The sequence below is a fragment of the Lepisosteus oculatus genome, chromosome 21 (assembly GCF_040954835.1).
Source record: "Lepisosteus oculatus isolate fLepOcu1 chromosome 21, fLepOcu1.hap2, whole genome shotgun sequence".
In the NCBI taxonomy this organism is placed as follows: Eukaryota; Metazoa; Chordata; class Actinopteri; order Semionotiformes; family Lepisosteidae; genus Lepisosteus; species Lepisosteus oculatus.
The window spans coordinates 11,843,251-11,863,871 of NC_090716.1; the positions used below are offsets into that span (position 1 = coordinate 11,843,251).

The window sequence follows — 20,621 nt, forward strand, 5'->3', positions numbered from 1 at the left end:
GAAACGTCTTAAATGCTGTTAAGGCACTGCACTTGCTACACCAATGAATAATAAAAATATTAACACAGATGACACTACCCGTTTGTAACTCCATCGACTATTGAACATTCCCACACCTGCAGAAGGCTCCACGGCCGAAACGTTGTGTTTTCTTTCTTCTCTTCTCAGCAGGGAATAATACACCTATTACCTGTTCCTTATTACACGTTATTACGTCCGACACTCCAAAGGGTTGGTAAGAGACTGAATAAACGCGCTTATGGTCCCTTCTCTTGTTATTATCTTTATTATTTCACAAGCGCACGTGTGAACTGCGACAGGAAGTTGGAATCGCGAGATCGCCGTTTGGCGTTTAAAGGGTTTGACTGTGAACAGAAATACCGGTAAGACGTCAAAGTAGAAATGTACAGGTTTGATGGTGTTTGATTGAACTAAAAAAAAAAAATCACAAAAGAGTCCCAACTCACTTTTATTCGATAGATAAGTCATGATAAGTTCTCGATTTTTTTAAAACGAAAAAATAAATCATATCTACGGAAAACGTCGAGGAAGAACCAGCTTCTTATTTCATGTTTAGGTTGTTGTATTTCTCAATCGGCAGCGTAGGATTGTGATCGTTATATGTGCAAAGTGATCCCTTTTTCATGACCGACGTAATGATTGCGAAGTTGAAGTCACTTTTGATTCATTTTATCTACGCTTTAGTGGTGGTGCCACAACATACAGTAGAGGTGAGGTGAGCGTAGATCGTACATTGCTTCTAGGTTTCCAGTTGGAGATTTATTAAATGTTAAGTTGCTAATTATTAGTACATGAAGCAGTTTAACACAATTCGCTGAGGTAATGTGCCGCATTTCCACTACAGTTATATTTACTGTTAATTTTTGTTTTTATTTAAAACCATAGTATACCTGTTGTTGAACTTATTATATTGTAGATTACAGTGCAACCACCGAGCTGTATCGCTGTACGGTAAATACCTGCAGGACTAAACTAATCTAGGTATCTCTTCAGGCAGCCAAACATGGAAGAACAGACTAACTTTGTGCAACTTGTGAGTCAGAATAAATTGACTGCCAACCCAGACGTGGACTGTTCTCAAACAAACCAATGTCAGAAAAATCAGGAAATCGTTTTCAAAGAAGGGACGTACTCCATTGCAAAGCAGGCGTCCTCAGATATCTATGTTGACAGCACATCGTCCAAGCAGTCTGCATCACTGTCATCTTGTGGAGCGGGTGCCAGCGTTTGTGCCAGGCTGGGCAGTGGCCGTGAGACGGAGGCAGTGGGTGTCAGTTATGGGTTTCACAGTGCACGTCAACCTGACTGCCAGCCTGCATCCTCGCTGCTGCGTCTTCCTCCTTACTCTCAGACCACGTCTTCGCAGTGCCATCCCACAGTGGTGTCTCGACTGGGCACCGGCACTAACCCCCGCTCCAGGGGAACATGGTCTGCAGATGAGGCCAGTCAGTTTGGAGCGATGTCGGTAAGTATTACTGAAAGGAACCCAACACTGGACCTTGAGTGTCCCCCAGCTTGCAGCTTTCCTGGGTCCGTTTTTAAATGTATTTAAAACTAGGCCATCAGGAATGGACGTTGGATGAGCAAATGTATTTGAAAGTTTTGAAAATTCAGTTTAAAATAATCCCAGTAATACAATGCCTCTAATAGATGTTCTTAAAGAGAATTTGCTGAAAATTATTTTACTTGTGGAAATGTAAGAGCAGTGCCAGAAGCAAAGGGTAAACGATATGTTCAGGTGTGCTTTGCCGAATGTGTCTTGCGTTTTCACTGTTCCACTGTGTTGTTTAAATCAAGGCAGAAGTGATGGAGGCTGTTGCCAGTATTACATCTGACAGCACAGAGGAGGCTTCTTATGATGTGCAGCTATATGAGAAGTTTTTTCCTCAACAAGAAATGACAGCAGTACAAAGATCCCTAGGTATTGTGGACAATCAACCGGTAGGTCCTATGTTTTAAACAGACTTTAAAGAAATGAAAACAAACAAATATCTCAATATAATGAGTTTATGTGGTGGGATCCTCTTCTAATATATTGCGTTCTGCAGGATAATTTTAAATGGTTTATACAGTAAATGCGGTCAGATAAATTGTAACCATAATGAAACAATCCATTCAGCTCTTGAGAACATGTTACAACATTGTTCTTTACACTTACAGAGTAACCTACTGTATGTTGAGTGGATTGGAGAAAATATTGCAATACGGGGACTAATAAAAACATTCCCTTAACTTTGTAACATAAAGGGTTGTTGCATTTTCATTATTGTTAATATTGTTGTTTAAAACTGCTATACGCATACTGTATTGTAAACATACTGCTTGCTTAACATTACACTGTAATGTAAACAAGTTCTCAGAGAGATTATTTCTGTCATCTGCATTGTGAAGATGCTCACCCAGCCAGTGCCATCTATTCTCAAACCATTTGACCACCCAAGAGAGCAGGGGCACAGTCTGTGCCAGGTGAGTTTCTGACACCTTTAAAGTCAACATGCTTCTCTTACAGAAGTTTATGAAGAGCTGCTTTAGCCAGATCTGGCATAATCTGATTTCTCAGCTGTGCTTTTTTACAATGAATATCACTGAAGTGCTCATATATTCAACTTTAGTCTGTGTTGTTTTAAAAGCCATTAAGAATGTCAAAAAAAAAATATAATTAATAACTGAAAGTGTTGCTAATCGTAAAAATCCTGGAGTGGAGTTGAGTTGTATACAAAATATGGGATTCATTTAGACCCAATAAGGTTCACATCCTTAATTGTTAAATAAGAAAAAATAAAATAAGCACAATATTTAGATATTGCTTAATAATATAGCGTGGCTTTGAATATAAACAGTACTAAGGTAACATACAGGAAGGTCATTTCATTAACTGGTTTTGATCATTAGCAGCAATAGTTGCACTTCAGTGGTAATGTCTTCCGTGAATGAGTGTCAAAATTGATTGTAGGTGTGGCTTTTATTTTTTGGATCAGAAAGGTCTTTGAAATTGTAGGAGACAGTGTAGTGGCTAATGATGTAGAAGTTAATTCTTAAGACCTACAGCTGTGACGTTGCTAGATTTTTAGGCTGGTCACAAAAGATCGCAAGCATTAGATAAACAAGGCTTTACAAAGTATATGAATGGAACAGAATAAATATAAAATCTGCACTTTCATGACATTTATTTATTTATTAAGAATAGAGTAACTTATAATACAGGATGTCATAGCCATTGAATCGCTAAGTTATTTCTTAAAATGGTAGTGCTGTAGTTTTTGTGTAACCCAAAGGGAGGACCGCAGCTGGTGGTTGTAAACAGCTGTAACCAGGGGCAGATGAACTCCTTCCATGGTGTGGAGCACTCTCACACCATACCCTACCCAGAACCTCAGGCGCACACTCCCTTCCTGACCGACACAGCTGGGAAAGGTCATCACCTCTCAACACCCTTTTGTTGTTCCCCAAACTGATACCACTTTCAAAACCCTAATAGGCAAATTATGAATTACGAATGAAACATGATTATATTTATTACCTTCATCTACTTTATCTTTAGCTATATTTTATATGTATTCTGTGTACCTGCATGTGCAGAAATATATGCAGCTTATGTTGACACAAATATATAATGTATAAAAGTACAAATTATTTAAATGCATCATACAAATATTTTACGATTGTGTTAGGAGCTCACCTTTAGTTTTCTAATGTACAGCCCCTAAAGATTCAGGCAACAGCAAGTGCCCACTTCTTCTCTGTGATAGAAAATAAAATCATCCTTTAGCTTTACTTTTGTTCTTTTTTGCTCATCCAGCAGTTTCAGCACCTTTGGGAAGGGTGGCTACCAATGCTGTACAGACGCCATGCCTGAACATACCACAGGTAGGCCCAAAAGCCAACACGCACATTTATCTGAAGACCTGTGTGAAACTGTGTATATAAAACAAATGTATGGATCTGAAGATTTTGTAATGAATTATTGAAGTAATTGACCTCCATAGCAATAGGAGGATCTGGCTTCAAATTACAGGAGAGCTCTGTTGGCAGCAGGCTTGTTTCTCTTTATGTTTCAGAAGCATTCCAGTGATGTTCCTCTTGTGAGGATGGGTCCTCCCTTCACTCAGCCACTCTTGTTTGGGGCTGGGCATCCTGTCCCCAGACCACCGCAAGAATTCCTGCATCCCAGCTGCATGGTGCCTCCACCTGTAAACAGTGGCTTTGGATACAATTTTCTGCCAACCTCCTACTTCCCACAGGTACTGCAAATAAGGTCCACGCAACGGCTCTTGCTTGGGTGCAGTGTGAAGTACTGTAAATAAACAGATGCATCTTGTACAGTATACAGTATGTGGTATTAAATTTTATCTGTCATTTTTAGCAACTTGATTGTGTAATGAATTGGGAAATTTGATTTTCACTGTATCCTAATCATTTTCAGATGTATTTTATATGGTCTGTTCCCCTACAGAAAAAGGTTCAAACGTTGCATCAAATGATTCCAAGTATTTTAACTCCAGATAAAACTGTGATACAGTATATGGACATAGTTTGAATGTCACCCTCTATAAATAAATTCATATATTTGTATTTCAAAGGAATTATACCTGAATTGAAAACACAGCTACTGTAGAATTATATCACTGTCTTCACAGCACATCAGTTATGGTGAATCTTTTAAAAGATCATCTGTATGTAGAGCTTGAGTTGACATTAAAAAAATATGCCAACACTGGAATAGTTTCTAGACAGCATTGACTTCTCACTCTTCACATGCAGTATGGCTCCTACTACTGACACGACTGAGTAATGAAGTACAGGATTTTGATGAAGACAGTCCTTGAAAACACAATCTATGATGGCAGTACACAAAGCCAGAAAAGGTGCAGTGTGTGAGAGAGATCTTTTGGACAGATCTTTGAACAGACTTTAATTAGCAGAGCAGAGACCATTCAAACATTATGTTTATGTTTATGAGTTATGCTGTTAGGCTTAACTAACTTTGTATTGTTTGGATTATTTTACTTTATTGTTATTTTTTTTATACTTGTTGTACATTCTAAAATAAGTTTCAGATCAGGTTGCCAGTGGTTCAGCAAAAGTCTGAGCTAATCCATGGAAATTGATTCTATGATTTCATTACCATGCCACACCTGACTGAGGTGCATTTTCAGAAGGGTCTTTCATCTCCCAGCCATCAGATGAATTTTGTACAGAATTGTGAATTAGTTGGACACATTTCCCAAGCACTTGTTTGGTAGAGACATTATTAATTGTTACTTTTCATCAAAAGGCCTGTCCTTTTTTCTCGAACACTGTTGGCTTCCTGGCGGACACTTGCACACAAGGCCAGTCTGAAAGATCTCTTATTGGGTAAGAATTAGGCTGAATTATTCCAATATTACCAATAACAACAACAATGATAGAATTTTAAATAATATTAATGCTTTTTTTCTGTTTAATCAGGTTTGCAGGGGCTTCCTGGGATTCTAAATCCAAGAAACCCTGTAACTGTACTAAGTCCCAGTGTCTTAAAATGTAAGCAGCTATTTAAGATTTATAATAAATTATTAAGTCAAAACATATTAAAGAATAATTGCCAGAAAGGACATATTGTACATTTTCATCCACATATGGACATTGTAGAATCATAACCCTACCACCGATGGCCAAACGTCTCTTTGGGTCTGAAAAAAAATAAGGTCATATTTAATATACCAAAATTAATCATAAATAATAAATCTCCAGCTTTCCAGATTGCTGTGCTGGACCGAAAAGGGACTTTGTCTCATTTCAAACCCATAGTAATAAATAGAAGGAAGTAAAAATGTCAGAGAACCCAGTAGAGTGCAAGTATACTAAGATGAAGACAACATACAGTGCATTACACACCCCCTCTAGTCGCACAAGCGTCCTAGTAATTGGAGGATGTTACCCTACTATCTCACTAAGATGCTTTCTTCTACAATGCTTGCAACTTCTAATGAAGGAGAAGAATGATGTTAGTAAATCTAGATATTACAGTTAATAATACATATTGGTTCTGTCTTCCACAGCTTCTTTGTATATGATACTTCTAAACCCTTGAATGCTACTGTATATGTATTATCTACAATAGAAAACATCCTATTTCCTTGTTTGTTGCAAGAATACATAGATACATTTTATATAAATGACAGAATTACATTAAAGAATATTCATCATCATTAGTAACTAAATGTTTTGGTGTCGATTTATTACAGGTACTGTGACTGCTTTGCTAATGGAGAAATTTGTAGTAACTGCAACTGCATTAACTGCTACAACAATGTAGAACATGAGTCAGAAAGATACAAGGCCATTAAGGTATTTTGTGTGCAGCAAGGAAATGCAGTTTTAACAGCAATGTGCATCTAATTAAAGAAAATAAGGACAAACTAGGAATAAAGAAATGGCATATAACAGGCAGAATATTTCATTTTTATACCTAAATTGCTGATGTTTCAGTCTTGCCCTGTGATGATGTGGTGTCCCATCCAGGGTGTACCCTGCCTTACACCCATTTCTTGCTCGGTTAGTTCCACCTGCCCTGTAACCCTGAATTGGAAGAAGCAATTAGAAAATGGATGGATGGATGTTTGAATCTGAATAGAATTTCTTTGTGCTATGCTGTTCTCCGATTCTTCCATGGCATAAAGTCATAAATATTTAATACAGAGATCTCCAACCCTTGTCCTGGGAGTTCCAATCCAACAGGTCTCAATTAAATCACAATTTTCCAAAGATATGGAATAATTCCATATCTTTATTCCAATATACAGACAAATTATATTGTGATCAATTGTGATTAAACAGCTAATTTGTTAAATTAAGTAATTTAGAGGTCATTTTGGACTAATATCCTCTTCAGTTTTCAGTAACCAGAGATTCCTTATTTGAACAGACCACTTGGTTCATTCATCAAGCTTACAAGTGTTGCCTATCTTTAAAAACAGGTTGTCTATAAATTGTATTGGGGCTCTGCATGATCTCCTTGCTCATTATTGTTTTCTCAAGACTTGTCTGGACAGAAATCCTGAAGCGTTTAGGCCAAAGATTGGAAATGGAAAACATGGGGAGATCAAAGGCCGACACAACAAAGGCTGTAACTGCAAGCGCTCTGGGTGCCTTAAGAACTACTGTGAGTGCTATGAGGTGAGAGAGAGATGAAGAATTCAGCTGAGGGTTATTTCTTAATTCGTCTGAAAATTACACATGCTTACTAGATCAGAAAAAGGCCATCTTATGTTAAGTTCTGCTCCAGAGGTATACAGCCAGGTTCACTGCAAAGCCAGTGGTACATTTATAACCTCTTTTTTTGTACATCGTTATTCTGGGTCCTCTTGTGTAGGTTTTTCTTTTGCACGCTGTTTTGTCGAAGTGCTCTGGTTTTCACTTCTGGGAGAGGGGTGGCAATGGAGTAGTTTTTGTTTTTTTCGGAGGGATTTCTCACTCTTGAGATTTCCTCTACAGAAGATACATATAATGTCACATGTCTTTTGTAGCCTCGTGACAGAAAAACACAGTGCACCTGAATTCAGGAACTGCACATCTCTGATGGAACAGTTAGCATCTTTCAACACTGTTGACACTGTTAACACTGTTAATGCAGTAAACCTAACAAACCACGGCCAACTGAAGCTCATCCAGCACCTCTGCTTGGGGATTTACAGTTCCAATCGGCTAAGAATTGCCTGGGCATCTTCTACTAGAAGATGTAACCTGTCATCTGTGCCAGCATCTTCTTGAATTTTCTTGTATTTTTACAGCATGTACTGAATTGACAAAGTTCCTGAACAGAGGTTAACCAACATGCATTAATACATCAGCTATTTTCTTGGTACTGTATATGCACACATGCTGTGCCTGTTAACTAGCCTTTCTCTTTATGTGTAAAAAAATATCATTGTCTAATTACTTTTTTGAAAATGACTTCACTGTACATGTCTTTGTTGCAAATCCTTTAGGCCAAGATCATGTGCTCAACTACCTGTAAGTGTGTTGGATGCAAAAACTATAAAGATTGTCCTGAACAAAAGATGATGGGGTCAACAGACTTTGGGGAGAAGATAAATACAAGACCCTACAAAATATCGACAGACATAATAAAGAGGTAGTGTCACCATTCAATAGAATCTTTAAAGGAATTTAAGTCTATAATTTAGTTGTATACATTTATATGGTAATACACTTACTAATCAGAATATTAAAAAGACATACAACATTAAATGTTGGGTCTCCATGAAAAGGAAACACAGTCTGAACATACTGTGTCATGTACAGCACAAGGTTGATCACCTTCATTTGACATTGTGATATGAGGGTAATGGGTTGATTCCAGTAATTTCCAGTGGGGCTGAGATATGGAGAACTCATATAGGGAAGGTGCTGAAAGTCTTTCTTGTTCTCCTCAAGACAGACACATGGTTAACCGAGGGTTCTAAATAACTGCTTTCCAATTCTCTGCTTTTTCAAAAATAATGTTACTGTACATGTCTTTGTTGTAAATCATTTAAGATCAAGATACATTCAAGATAATGAATGTACTGTAACAATAAGATTGAATAAATCATCAAAAGAAATGCTGTTTTTGTAAAACCAGGAATTGCTTTTTTTGGAAAGTGTAAAAATAATACCAAATGTCTTTTTTGGTTACTGCTTATATCTTTGTTAGGTGTCCACTTTCATGTGTCACACTTGATGTTGTCCAAGCAACTTGCCGATGTCTCCTTGTTCGAGCTGAGGAAGCAGAAAAGGCCGTTTATTCTTTGTATCAAGCTGAGAAAATGATTTTAGAAGAGTTTGGTCAGTGTTTAACGCAAATCATTCAGTCAATGCTAAAATCTGGTAACTTCAATCCCTAGGGCTACCATAAAATATCCTTACAACCAAGAACTTTGTTCTTTGTTGTTTGCTCTTAGTTCATCTGATGCAGGAGTATGTATTTTAGATTTATATTATACAACTATTGATGTATTTTATTTTATTGAAAGAACATTCCTTGTTCTTTATTTTAAATATTTTGTTCACAATTGAATTTTTTGCACAAATCTTTTTACCACTTTTAGCACGTCTTTATTAAAAACAAATCAGCACACTTTATCTTACATTACCTTAGGCATATTTTATAATTTACTTTATAGTTCAGTGACCATCTTAGCATAAGATAATGTTGTGATTGTTAAAAACACTGTGGTGTTTTGTAATATGTAATATGTGTGAAACTGCTGTCTAATAAAACATGTGGCGATGGAAAAGTATGACTGTACTGTCAGCTAACTCACATCCAGAGGAAAACTGTACACAGAACCTTTCTCATCATTAGGTATGACAAATAGTTGTAAATATTTGTAAATGTTGTGCTAATTGTTATTGCTTTGGCAATTCTGTAATTCATTGCTCATGTCAAAAAAAGCCCTTTGAATATGAATTTGATCAATGGTTGGTGCAGTAGGAAACTGCATTCTCATTCGAATGCAACTGCAAAGCACTGATAATGCTCATGCATATCTGTTATAAACCAATAAGGTGCTTGATATTCACATAAAAGGTAAGGAAATTGCTTTGTTTTTCTCCCACGTGAGCACATTAGGTTATGTTTAAGGATTCTGAAAGACTTGAGGTTAAGATTAACTCTACCATGTCCGTTTCAAACGGGGCTATTCATTTCACGAGCCTCTTATACTGTAGGTGGCCCGCTTCTCAAGATCAAGGTAAGAATTCAACTTGTCCAAATAGTTCCAGCTACAGTAGGGTGGAAGGAAACCGGAACTTTCTGAAGCCCCAGGACCAGAGTTGTGCACCTCTGATACAAAGCGCGCAACTGCTTTTAAACAAAAAGGTAGAACTGTTAGGTAATCTATTTTCTAGCTCTATTTATTCCAGACGAACCGTTTTTTTAACTATAAATAAAAGTGATTTGTTATGACCACGCCAGGCTCTGTTTTAAAAGGTTCCTGCATCCCACCGCCTCGACAGCGTCGGCTTGATGGTCAGTTTCAGTGCGAATACGACGCTGCGCCTTTTAAAGTTTTCGTGCTTAAATCGAGATAACTACTTGGGTCATTTTGAAAACTTGAAAACCAAACATCTTTAGCCCCCCTTTACGTATAGCGAAAAACCAGTTACGGGTACGGATACTGAGAGAATCCTTATGTCTGTACGATTGATCTCCTTCCATTCCGCTTGTATGCCGAGTTGTATGCAGTCTTGTACAGTATGTGGGGTCTACTGTAACTAGTGCCGTCTCTTTGGCCTCAATTCCTAGTGAATAAATTAAGTCTTGACTGTCCTTTCTTATGTTATGTTGTTATAACCTTAAAAAGACACGAATGCACATATACCCTGTAAAGTGCCAAGTTTTGTTTTCCACTTGTCAAGTCTGAAATAAGTTTAGTTTAGTTTATCTGTACGTTAAATGGCAATTTTATCTTGTACAACTATTTAATCGTTCATTGAACCTCGATTCTACAATTGTAAGTATAATTTAATGAAAATTAACCATAACACAGACTAGAAGAGAAGAAAAGGGCTTGAATTTTTTGATAGGGCGTAGTCATAGAAATATTCTGTCCGGCTTTATAGCTACACGACTACAGTGGAGTGGATGGAAAATGCTGAAATATTTCTTCTTCTATTGCTTTTATGTTGTGTATAACCGTGGACTTCCATAATTATTTTCAAACTTGTTAGTTCGGAGGTGAATCAGACTATTGAAGCATTAATGTCAAAAGTCAGTAGCGAAATAATATTTGTCCAGTTCATTATACAACTCATTTGGGATGCGTGTTAGTAATGTAGCATTATCTGCTTGTAATTAGATTCACCTTCATTTCAGTAGTAATGTATAAAGGACCAGGAGAAAGCAGATAACGCGAATATGAGTAGTCTTTTCTTTGCATACTGAAGCAGTTATTACTATAATTGCTGCTTACTGCACCAACACACATTCTAAATTAATATAATTACTGAGCCTCCTAAAGCTTTTAGTTCCATCCCGGTAGAAAATCACATGTAAAGAAAGTAGCATTGTGTTTCACTGTCTTCAACAATAAACTGTGTGTTAGGCAATTATTTTATTGACAATCTAAAGGATTAATGGAAGTATAGTAATCCAGATGTAAAATATTATCATAATTGAGTGATACTGTGACCATGTCGATTATGAGACTCTCAACGGACCTAGAGATAACTGCCTTCTACACCGAATTAAGATTATTAATATTAAAATTAAATGTAAAAAAATTTTCAGGTTCAGCGATGATCCTTTTTTTACTTCTGCTGTGTGGCAAACATTTCGTTCACACACTAGGCAGTTTTCGTTCAGCGCAAGTATCTGAAATCCATATAGTTGAAGCCTAAATCCAACTCGAGGGTTTCCCCCGCGGAAACACTACTGTAAATCTTTATTTGTGGCTTTATGCACTTCATCCAGTCCTACTGTATAGAAGATAAGCCTTCGAAGTCATTACTCTAACCACGCATCACTAACTGGAAATTATCTCATCAGAATAACTAACTGCTTTTGAGATGTGACGGTTTTCATTGCGTAATTCACATTTCAGCCAATGTTGTGGAAAACCTTGATTAAACAATTAAATAAACGAAAACGAGGAGCAGAAGACTAAGTCCAAAGCACATCACTGGACTGTTTATCTTAATTACAGATGTTGTGTTGTCCGCGCTTGACGTAAGCTTTTATTGTCAAGTTGATATAAATGCCTTGTGCTCCACGGTAGATCGACCTGCTAGATGCGTCTCTCAGGGAGGGAGAATCGAACCTGAGATCCCGGCGTTTCATTTTCGTGGAGGAAAAAAAAAAGCTGTTGAGCACCACAGTCCAGGCGCAGTAGGGACTTGTACATCTGCAGGCAGGTCTCGCTGTTCCGCTGCAATGGTAAGAAAAGTTATTTTTTCCACTGTATAAACCAGAAAAATGTTCATTAAGAACTGGTTATTTGGAACAAACGCGCCAAACTATTCTTTCCGTCTTAGAAACCCAGGGCAACATTTCTGTGGACTTGTACTTTTGCGATTATCTTTATTGTGATGGAATCTCCTTCAGCTTCAAAGACACCGGTATGCATATGACTTCTTCTTCTTTTTCTTTCCTGCTTCACGACTGTAACTTAACAATTAAACTGTTTATGATCTCAACAGAATAAGATGAATTCTAGAAACTGGGGCCCACAGTCCATGATGTACCTTAAAGGAAAATGTAAGTTTTTTTTATTTTATTGTCAAAACCGGAAAAAAATCACGCATCTGGCTTGCTAAGGATATGTTTGTTTTATCAAAGTATTTTCAGCTGAGAAGAGTAACATAGAACAATGTAGGCACTGCAAATGTACAATAGTTTTAATATAATATTCTTTTCTTTCTCAATAATGCAAAAGTAAAATATGTACTGAATATATGCTCATCGGCGTCTAACATCCAGAAGAATTTCTGTCTCCTCAGATTTATAACCAGCTCTTTTTTTGGGAAAAGTATGGAATTGATCCAGTCAAGGTTTCTGACTTATTTATCCTTTTTCCGTAGCTTTAAACTGTTGATAATTTCAAGAGACAAAAATCTGCTTGATTCTGGTCCCTACGGACTGAAGATGGAAACCACAGTTCATGCAGATGCAACACATTGCGTACTGTATGATAGAGGGTTTTCTTAAGGTGTACTCCTCGTACGGTGCAGTCAAATTAGCAGCTACTGTACTTTATAATAGCACACTCTTCACGCAATAACTGAATGTCTTACAGATGGGAGAAGATACGTTTCCGACTATGATGAAGATCAATTTGAGAAATTTGGGTTGAATAACTGGAACGCGCTTCTAAAAGGTATGTTCTGACGCGTTTGTTTCGGCAGAGTTTGGGTAACTGCCGAACTGGCTTTTGTAACTGACGTACATTATACTGTAAATTTCACACTGAAAAGTAAAAAGAAGTTGATGTGTTTACGCCTTATTCCATTGTACTTTTTTTTAAACCTTGTCCCAGTTATGATAACTAGATGTATTTGGTTTGTGTTAAAACCACGTGTTTCAATTAAAATATATGCCTTTGATTTAGTTTTCAAAAGATTTTTTTCATACTCCTGGAACAGGTATCCTTTCTAATTGAGAGGAACTGATAGATTCTGTCTCCAGCTACTAGCATTCATTCCTATGTCCTGCAGTCATTATTAGTGTACTGTATATGAAACAGTTTATAAAAGCCAACTACAATAAAAATAATTTCAGAATTATCATTCGGAAATTATCATTCAAGTAGCTTATTAAAAGATTTTGCTTAAAAGAAAAAAATATTTTCCATGAAATGACAAGGCTTTTGTTTTATATGAACAGATTAGGTATCGTTAACTTGTACAACCAAGATAATAAATGAGTGGTTTGTATTTTTTGCCATTTCTTTGTTGCTTGTATGATTTTTTTCTTGTTTGAATTTAAATTGCCTCTTTTATAATGCTTCTGAAAATGCTTGAATGGGTAGAGGCAATGCAGGGAAGAGTTTTGGTGCTCTTAGTGTTAGTGTGTGCTCAATGACATTTCTGTTCATACAGATGCAATCAGAAATGGCAAAACCTTGCAGCCACAAAACAAAAAATTCAGCGTATGAAACTAGAAAAAATGTATTGTTTGCACAAATGCCATGCCTTTATAAAAGCACTGTTTGTAAAAGATGACAAAGTAGCTTTCTTCAGCAGTACAAATTAAGGTGTCAGAACAAGATGACCTGCTGCTACACCTGCTGAGCCCAATGAAATGACCTGTGCCCTTGGCTTTTACTGCAGGATACCAAAAATTAAGGCCAGTGGAGTATAAAAACATCAGAAGAATGCTGACAGCTGAAAAAGTAGAGATTCGGTACCTCGAGTAGCATAACAACAATAATGACTGATCTTCTGTCTTGTTGCTCGAAGTCAAGGACATCACCAGTGGACCTGCTGCTGCTCAGGATCCTCACTCTGTGGATAAGCCTTGTCTGTCAGTCAGTCTTGATCAGTTATGTGTTCATGTAAATCCATTTGTGGAATACAAACGGAACATATGTACAGTGTAATTTGCAACACTTTCAATTTGCTTTTTGTGTAATACATCATTTCTTCTATTGACACTGAATGTTGCACTTAAACTTTGTGTTCTTGTCTGTTTAAGAGAACATTAACTGTAATGCTATTAAATAACATCCAAAACTGTGTCAAAAGCAAGAATATATAATGATTTATATACCCTGTTATGAAACAACATTTAAGCACATTTGGCTTGTTGGCACATTTAGCTTATTGAATACCTCATTCCTAGGCATGATGTCTCTCAGGTCCTGTTCAGATATATTCCTGCTTTATAAGTTATGCTATTGTCCTATGGAGACTGTCCTGGCAAGAAAATACTTGATCAATATAAACTAATAAAGAATCCAATGTGATTAAATATATGTGTTTATAGCTTTTCTGCTGTGAACAAATATGATGCGGAATAAAAACAACTGTGCCAAACAAAGAAAGAGGACCTGGTTGCACAAGATACTATCCATCCATTTTCTAACTCTTCTGTCTATTCAGTTGTGTGAGGAGCCAGAGCTGATCTCAGCAAGCAACAGGCACAAGGCAGGGAACACCCTAGAAGGACACCTGTCCATTGCAGGGCAGAAACACACTCGCACCAGGGCCAATTTTCCCAGAAGCTACAGAACTAGCATGTTTTTAAACTGTGGGAGGAAACTGGAGCACCCAGAGGAAACCCACATGGACATACAAACCACACAGATTGCACCCCAAGTCTGGAAGTAAACCTTGTAACAGTATCTTATGTGGTCACAATGTATCTTTCACTTTGAGTATAATGGCCATTTACCTCCCACCTTTCTGTGCAAGAGCAGTATTTTGATTTCATTTATGTCTAAACCTTCCTTAATTGTGGAGTTAGAGTGGAAATTAGAAAGCAAGAGTTAAGCCTCCACTATGCTCATCTACGCACTGTAAAAATATGGCTAATCATCTCTTCATTCCCAGCATTCATCATTTTGCATTCCCCCCTCTGCCTTATCAACACCCTGCAGCAGTGGCTCCTCGGATCATTACGCTAAATCAGGCTGGGGGGGAGTTGAAGACGTCATCCTTAATTATGGTCTGGTTGTTGATTCCTGTGCGGAGGCAGCTAAAGCTCTATCTGCACTTTAACACCATCTGATCTCCAACCTCTTCGGCACACTTTCTTTAGAAATTTGGATTAAATTAAATGTATTTATTCAAGCAGATAAAACTTTGACTACATTGTCTTACATTCAGTGGTGACCTGAAAAAGAAGCTTAATGAAATTAGGGTGCATTCAAAATGAAGGTGCACAGTACTCTTAATGTAGGAATTTGGAGATCAGTTGGAAAATATTGTGCTAAACACATGTACTGTATGACACACCTAGATTCCACCTGTATGCAGAATAACATAAGCAAAAGAGGCCAATTCTTTCAATGGGGCAAAGGCATGCAGTAATGTAAATTTTCATGGGCTTCAAAATGTCCAATTAAACACAGAATACATTCAAAGCGCTTTCAGAGCAGGGCTATGTGCTATTAGCCAGCTGCAGTGTCCTAGCGTAGAGGAAGCTACTGCACATTACAACCATCATGACTTGACTTCCCCATTACAATCATTAACCACTGATAAAGAGCAAGAATGGCTGTTAAGACAAACATTAAAGTTCAACACCAGAAAAACACTGTAGAAACACTTTGATTCACTGTATTGTATACAGTAAGATTCAGCTCTATCAGAATACTAGCCACAAGCAAAGGTTTTGTTCAAGGCCATAAAACAAGTGATCCCCCCCCCCCCCCCAGATGATACAAAGCAAGTACAACAAGTACAAAATGATTAAAACCAGAACAATTCTTGTCTTTCCATTTTGCAAATATATATTGCAAATGAGATTCTTCTTCAATGTAATACATTCAGGAATTACACCATTGCAATGAAACCAATTTTAATGTGAACATATCTTTCTAATAGTCTATATAACTTAAATCAATGACAGCTGTAAAAGTGTTTAGAAGAGGTGTAATTGTAGAGTACAAAAGTGCAAGGGATAAAGCAAGGAGATTATGGGTTTAAAAATTGGAATATCTGAAACAATACTTCTTAACCATTTTAAACCTTGTGTACAACACATCACTTCGAGTTTCTAACAAGATTGCATACTAACACTTGTGTCTTTAAAGAATTAAGCCAATGCGATCTGAGTGTTTACTGTAGCAGCAGTTGTAGAAGTGAAACTGTTTCTTGGTTAACGATTTATCACTGCCTAGGCTGAAGGTGTAACTCAGTTGAAGCCAACCAATTGAAAAGCAGCAAGTCCATATTCGCCTTCGTGGGTCTAAATATGCGCCGCTGATATTACATTTGGCAGAAGAGAAAAACAATTCGAGCAGCTGTTGAAGGTCAATCAAAAACTTTCCGGGCAGCAAATAAGCAACGTTCGCACTCCGGCCCGCAAAGTAAAAACTGTTAAGGAAGTTTAATCTGAAGCCCGAAGGATCCAGTCATGTTGGGGTTAAATCATACCTTCAGACTCCTCGGAAGGACCCTGCGCCAGCAGATCACCCCTAAAGCCAGCATTACTTCTAAGCCTCCGAAGGAGGTTATAACTCCGGGGGTAAGTATCCTGCAGCACATTTTCAAATGGAGAGCAGCAACACTTGGCTTATAAAAGTGAAAATGCGGGTTTCTTAAATAACGTTACTGAATATTTGACTGGACAGGTTGTTAGGAGACCGTACAGGTGCAAAATCACCTACGATTCGTCATATGAACGAAATTAGTGTAGGAAGGTATTTTACCTAGACAATAACTCCGTTATACTTTAATTACATTTTAAACTATACATAAAGAATGCTATATACAGTAAGTGTAGCCCTACATAAATTCGCGTAATTTGTCTTTCCATTAGAGAATAAAGCTTCATCCTTTAATTGGTAATTCTAGGTAATACCAAGTGATAAAGTTGTTTTAACTTTATTGGCCTGTTGTATGGGATCTCTTAATATTTCTCACACTGTTAAGAAGGAAAGTTACTGCACACTTCGTTTCATGCTCTCTTTTGCTGCCTTTCTGGAAAGTCATTTTATTTCAGAAATGAGCAGGAGACGTTGAACTCGGCCGCTGGACGCCATTGTTCACGAAACTCCGTTCACGTACAGTAGATCATAAGTAAAAGGCCATCTGACAGTCACCGCAAACAAAGTTCTCTTTCACTTGATTGCGCTTCAGCACACTGGATCCCTCCCTGCGTGCTTCCAAAAACATCCGCAAGTTTGTAATTGAATGGTTGCCTGTTTTTTGCATTTGCTTTCGGTGCTTCCTGATGCCAAGCAACCTAACTCACGGAGAGTGTGTTCTTGCAGTATTTGTCTGCTAGACCTCTGCCAATTAATGATGATTCAAACATTACCATAATCATCTTCAAACATAATTATATGGGATATTTCAAATTTTAATATATATATACTTATGCTTTCTGTATATTGTCTTAAGCATTAAAAGTTATTGAGTTATTAAGTTTTACACTGGGTAATATGAATATAGGATGATAAAGTATAATAAGTATCATTCCATCTTTTTTAACCCTTGGTGGCCATTCTAACAATATCTTAATTTAGAGAATCTTCATTTTGATGATACCTTACACATTATATTTAATCTCTTCTGTGTTAGATTTGCTGTAATAATTTCATGCTCACTTTCATATATTTTGAAAAACTGCTGTGCGTATTCCAGGATATCTGTATTTGATTTGAGGATTTCTAACCAATCATCTGATTAAAAACATTGCTACTATTATTCGTTTCGTCCCTATGGTACTATTGCTGTAGTATGCTGTTGGTGGACCCAAAGCATGAAGATTTCACGTATTCATCAATTGCAGGAACAAGCTGTTGCGCTGGTTGCTATGTTCATCGCCATCTTGGTGCCCTCCGGTTGGATTCTGTCTCACCTGGACGACTATAAGCGCCGGAAGTGATCCAAGAGGAGACTGATGTCCATGTGATGACCAGCAGGCTTTACTGAGATTCATGCATTCCCCTGTCCGACGCTGAGGTGCCAAAGCACTAAAATGCTGAATTCACCGAGCAGCCTTTAAAATTAAAATCTCTTTAAATGATACTTGTGCCTGTCCTTATTCTAGATTATACAGTATTTCCTGAGCTCTTATAATTCTGAAGCATTGTGATAAACGATAAAAGCTAATGGACTATGGATATTGACATTATTGTGGCTACGGTGAGTCTGGCCGATAAGTAATCTTTGTTAAAACCCATTTTGCAATAGAGATGTTACAGTTTAATGATCTAAGAAATTTTCTCATTAGCTTACAGATTTTAGAGAAATATGTAGCAACACATAAAAAAGTTGTAGGAATAGATTTCTTTTGAATACATTTCTGGTGCTGTAAGGATTATCAATATAACAGTTTCTTCATGTAATGCTTTAAAATGCTAGTCATAAAAAGAAGATTTAATGGATCGGACTGGTCTAAATGTTCAGTTTGCTTTAAAATTTTGATTTTGAAGGTTTTTTTCCCCAATTTGATAGTTTTTTAAAGCCAGTGGCCCTTTTGTAAGTCTAATTTATGAGGATAATTCACACTATGGATTCTTATTTTCCCAGAGTAAAATGATTTACATTCATTTATTTACACCAGCCTTTTTGGAAAGAGTAACAACATCTGTAATTGGCTTGCTTTCATGTTAAGAACACAAAATGGCCTGTGATGAGTTAGAAAGACCCCTGTATTACTGAATGAAGTATACAGCTGCATTGCTTGTTGCTGGTTTTATTCAGATTTATTCTTCAATTAAAAGCAGCTAAGATGTCTGCATTCTCACATTTCCATGAAGATGGTGCAGCTGTACTATATTGTACATTACAAATGTACACATTATTGCATTTGGTCTAACTTGTCCTCAAGCCTGATTTAAATCCGTGATCTAACAAGATGTTTATTTACCCAATGTCCAACCACATAAGGTTCAGTATTCTATCAACAAAATCTGGCATTTTCTTTGGAGTGAAATAACAAAAAGGGGCATTTCCAAAGTGTACCATTTGTTTAGATTCGTGTGATATCGATAGGACTGAGGATTAAGTAACTCAACACATTTTTGCTCACTGGGGTGTTCACAGCCAGCAATTTCTAACAAAGACAGATCATACAGCCGAACACAATTCAATTTGTGAACGACAGGTGCATGTTGTCCCTTGAGTGAACTGTCATTTACACCAGCCTGCCACTAGGGGCCACTAGAGCTCTCAAAGACTTCCTGATAAGTCACTTGGGTGTAATAGCTGTATTTATATAACACACATTTTCCTGTGGGTTTTCATTGTGAATATAATGGCTGGTGTAGGGTGACTAGCAAGATGTGTTTGTGATGTTGTTCTGAGAACTTGTGAGATGTCTGAGGAAGATTTTCTGTGGTTCTTTAGCAAATTGCAAACACGAGCCTGGAGCCAAGACAGGGATTTTTCACAAAGGCCACAAACTGGGAGACCATGAGTCATGACACCTCACAACGATTGAAGGAGTGGTCCAGATCTGATGGGCAGGACATGATGGGTTAGTGCTACAGAGCAGGACACATAGTGATTGATGGCAATCTGGCTGTACGATGCTACATTAATCAAGTCCTTCACCCCTTCCTTGGAAATCATTCTGACATTCCCACATTCTAGCAGGACAGCTGACATCATCACTCTCCTTACACACCAGAGAGATGAGACTGCACACCTACCCACAATACCTGCGTTGACAGACACTGTGAGTTTCAGTGTAGAGAACCCATCCACCCAGCCAAGGCTGGGGTCTGTTACAAGATGTTAATCAGGTTAAGGAGCTTATGTTGAAAACGTATGTACTGTAAGTTGTCAATACGACATCAGTGTTACAAAAAAGAGTACAATTTTCCTGAGAAAAACCTCTGTGGAATTTGTTTCATGTACACTGTTAGTATACACTCAGTATTGTTTGCTTAAGGCAGCTGGTTATTCAGGGACTAAAACTGTGGCACCACGTAAAGGAACAGCAGCTTCTCACAGACAGCTGAGCACCAGCAGGTCATGCACAAAACTAGTCTCTTCATTTTTCCCAGGGCCCTTGCAGTTTTTTTTTCAGCTTCTTAATATGGATTAGTATTACTTTTATTAGCTCTCCCCACACTTCATGCCCTGGGAAGACTTGAAAGTCACGCCCATAGAAAAAGCCTACTAACTCTTAATGTGGACATCTGGCCTGGTGGGACTGCAGAATAATGTCAAAAGACATAAGCCCGCAGAGTTAAGGACACAGTTTCTCTCCAAATGAGCCAGATGTTGATTGTGCACCACTAATAAATGTCACTTTCAAGGTGCATACTCTACAAAGCTTTTTTTCTGTGAATGGAAAATAAAAGCTTTGGAGTTGCATTACAAAGGTTTTCATTTTTGCAAAAAATGTGAGCTATTTTTCTATCGAAGGAAGCATTCTTATAATGCAGTACATGAGCATGACTTACTTTACACAAAAACTAAATTTAATCCACAGGGGTTATATTAAAGCTTAAGGTATAAAA

The 20,621-nt window shown here is 37.5% G+C and overlaps 3 protein-coding genes across 3 annotated transcripts; all 3 read left to right on the top strand.

Moving 5' to 3' along the window:
• Positions 1-338: 338 nt before the first annotated feature.
• On the top strand, positions 339-9,206 carry tesmin (testis expressed metallothionein like protein). Its single transcript, XM_015338105.2, has 13 exons — positions 339-383; positions 1,015-1,486; positions 1,819-1,962; positions 2,413-2,487; positions 3,297-3,435; positions 3,821-3,888; positions 4,080-4,262; positions 5,297-5,376; positions 5,470-5,541; positions 6,246-6,348; positions 7,039-7,176; positions 7,989-8,134; positions 8,696-9,206. Exons 2-13 carry the CDS (start codon positions 1,025-1,027, stop codon positions 8,883-8,885), a joined length of 1,800 nt encoding a protein of 599 aa, XP_015193591.2. The 5' UTR covers positions 339-383; positions 1,015-1,024; the 3' UTR covers positions 8,886-9,206.
• Positions 9,207-11,771: 2,565 nt separating this feature from the next.
• Positions 11,772-14,418, top strand: LOC107075778 (spexin prohormone 2-like). Its single transcript, XM_015338108.2, has 5 exons — positions 11,772-11,917; positions 12,016-12,099; positions 12,181-12,238; positions 12,777-12,857; positions 13,810-14,418. The coding sequence occupies exons 1-5, from the start codon at positions 11,915-11,917 to the stop codon at positions 13,893-13,895; spliced, it is 312 nt and encodes a 103-aa protein (XP_015193594.1). The 5' UTR covers positions 11,772-11,914; the 3' UTR covers positions 13,896-14,418.
• A 1,983-nt stretch (positions 14,419-16,401) lies between these two features.
• On the top strand, positions 16,402-18,175 carry cox8b (cytochrome c oxidase subunit 8B). Its single transcript, XM_015338076.2, has 2 exons — positions 16,402-16,669; positions 17,939-18,175. The coding sequence occupies exons 1-2, from the start codon at positions 16,559-16,561 to the stop codon at positions 18,032-18,034; spliced, it is 207 nt and encodes a 68-aa protein (XP_015193562.1). The 5' UTR covers positions 16,402-16,558; the 3' UTR covers positions 18,035-18,175.
• Positions 18,176-20,621: the final 2,446 nt, after the last annotated feature.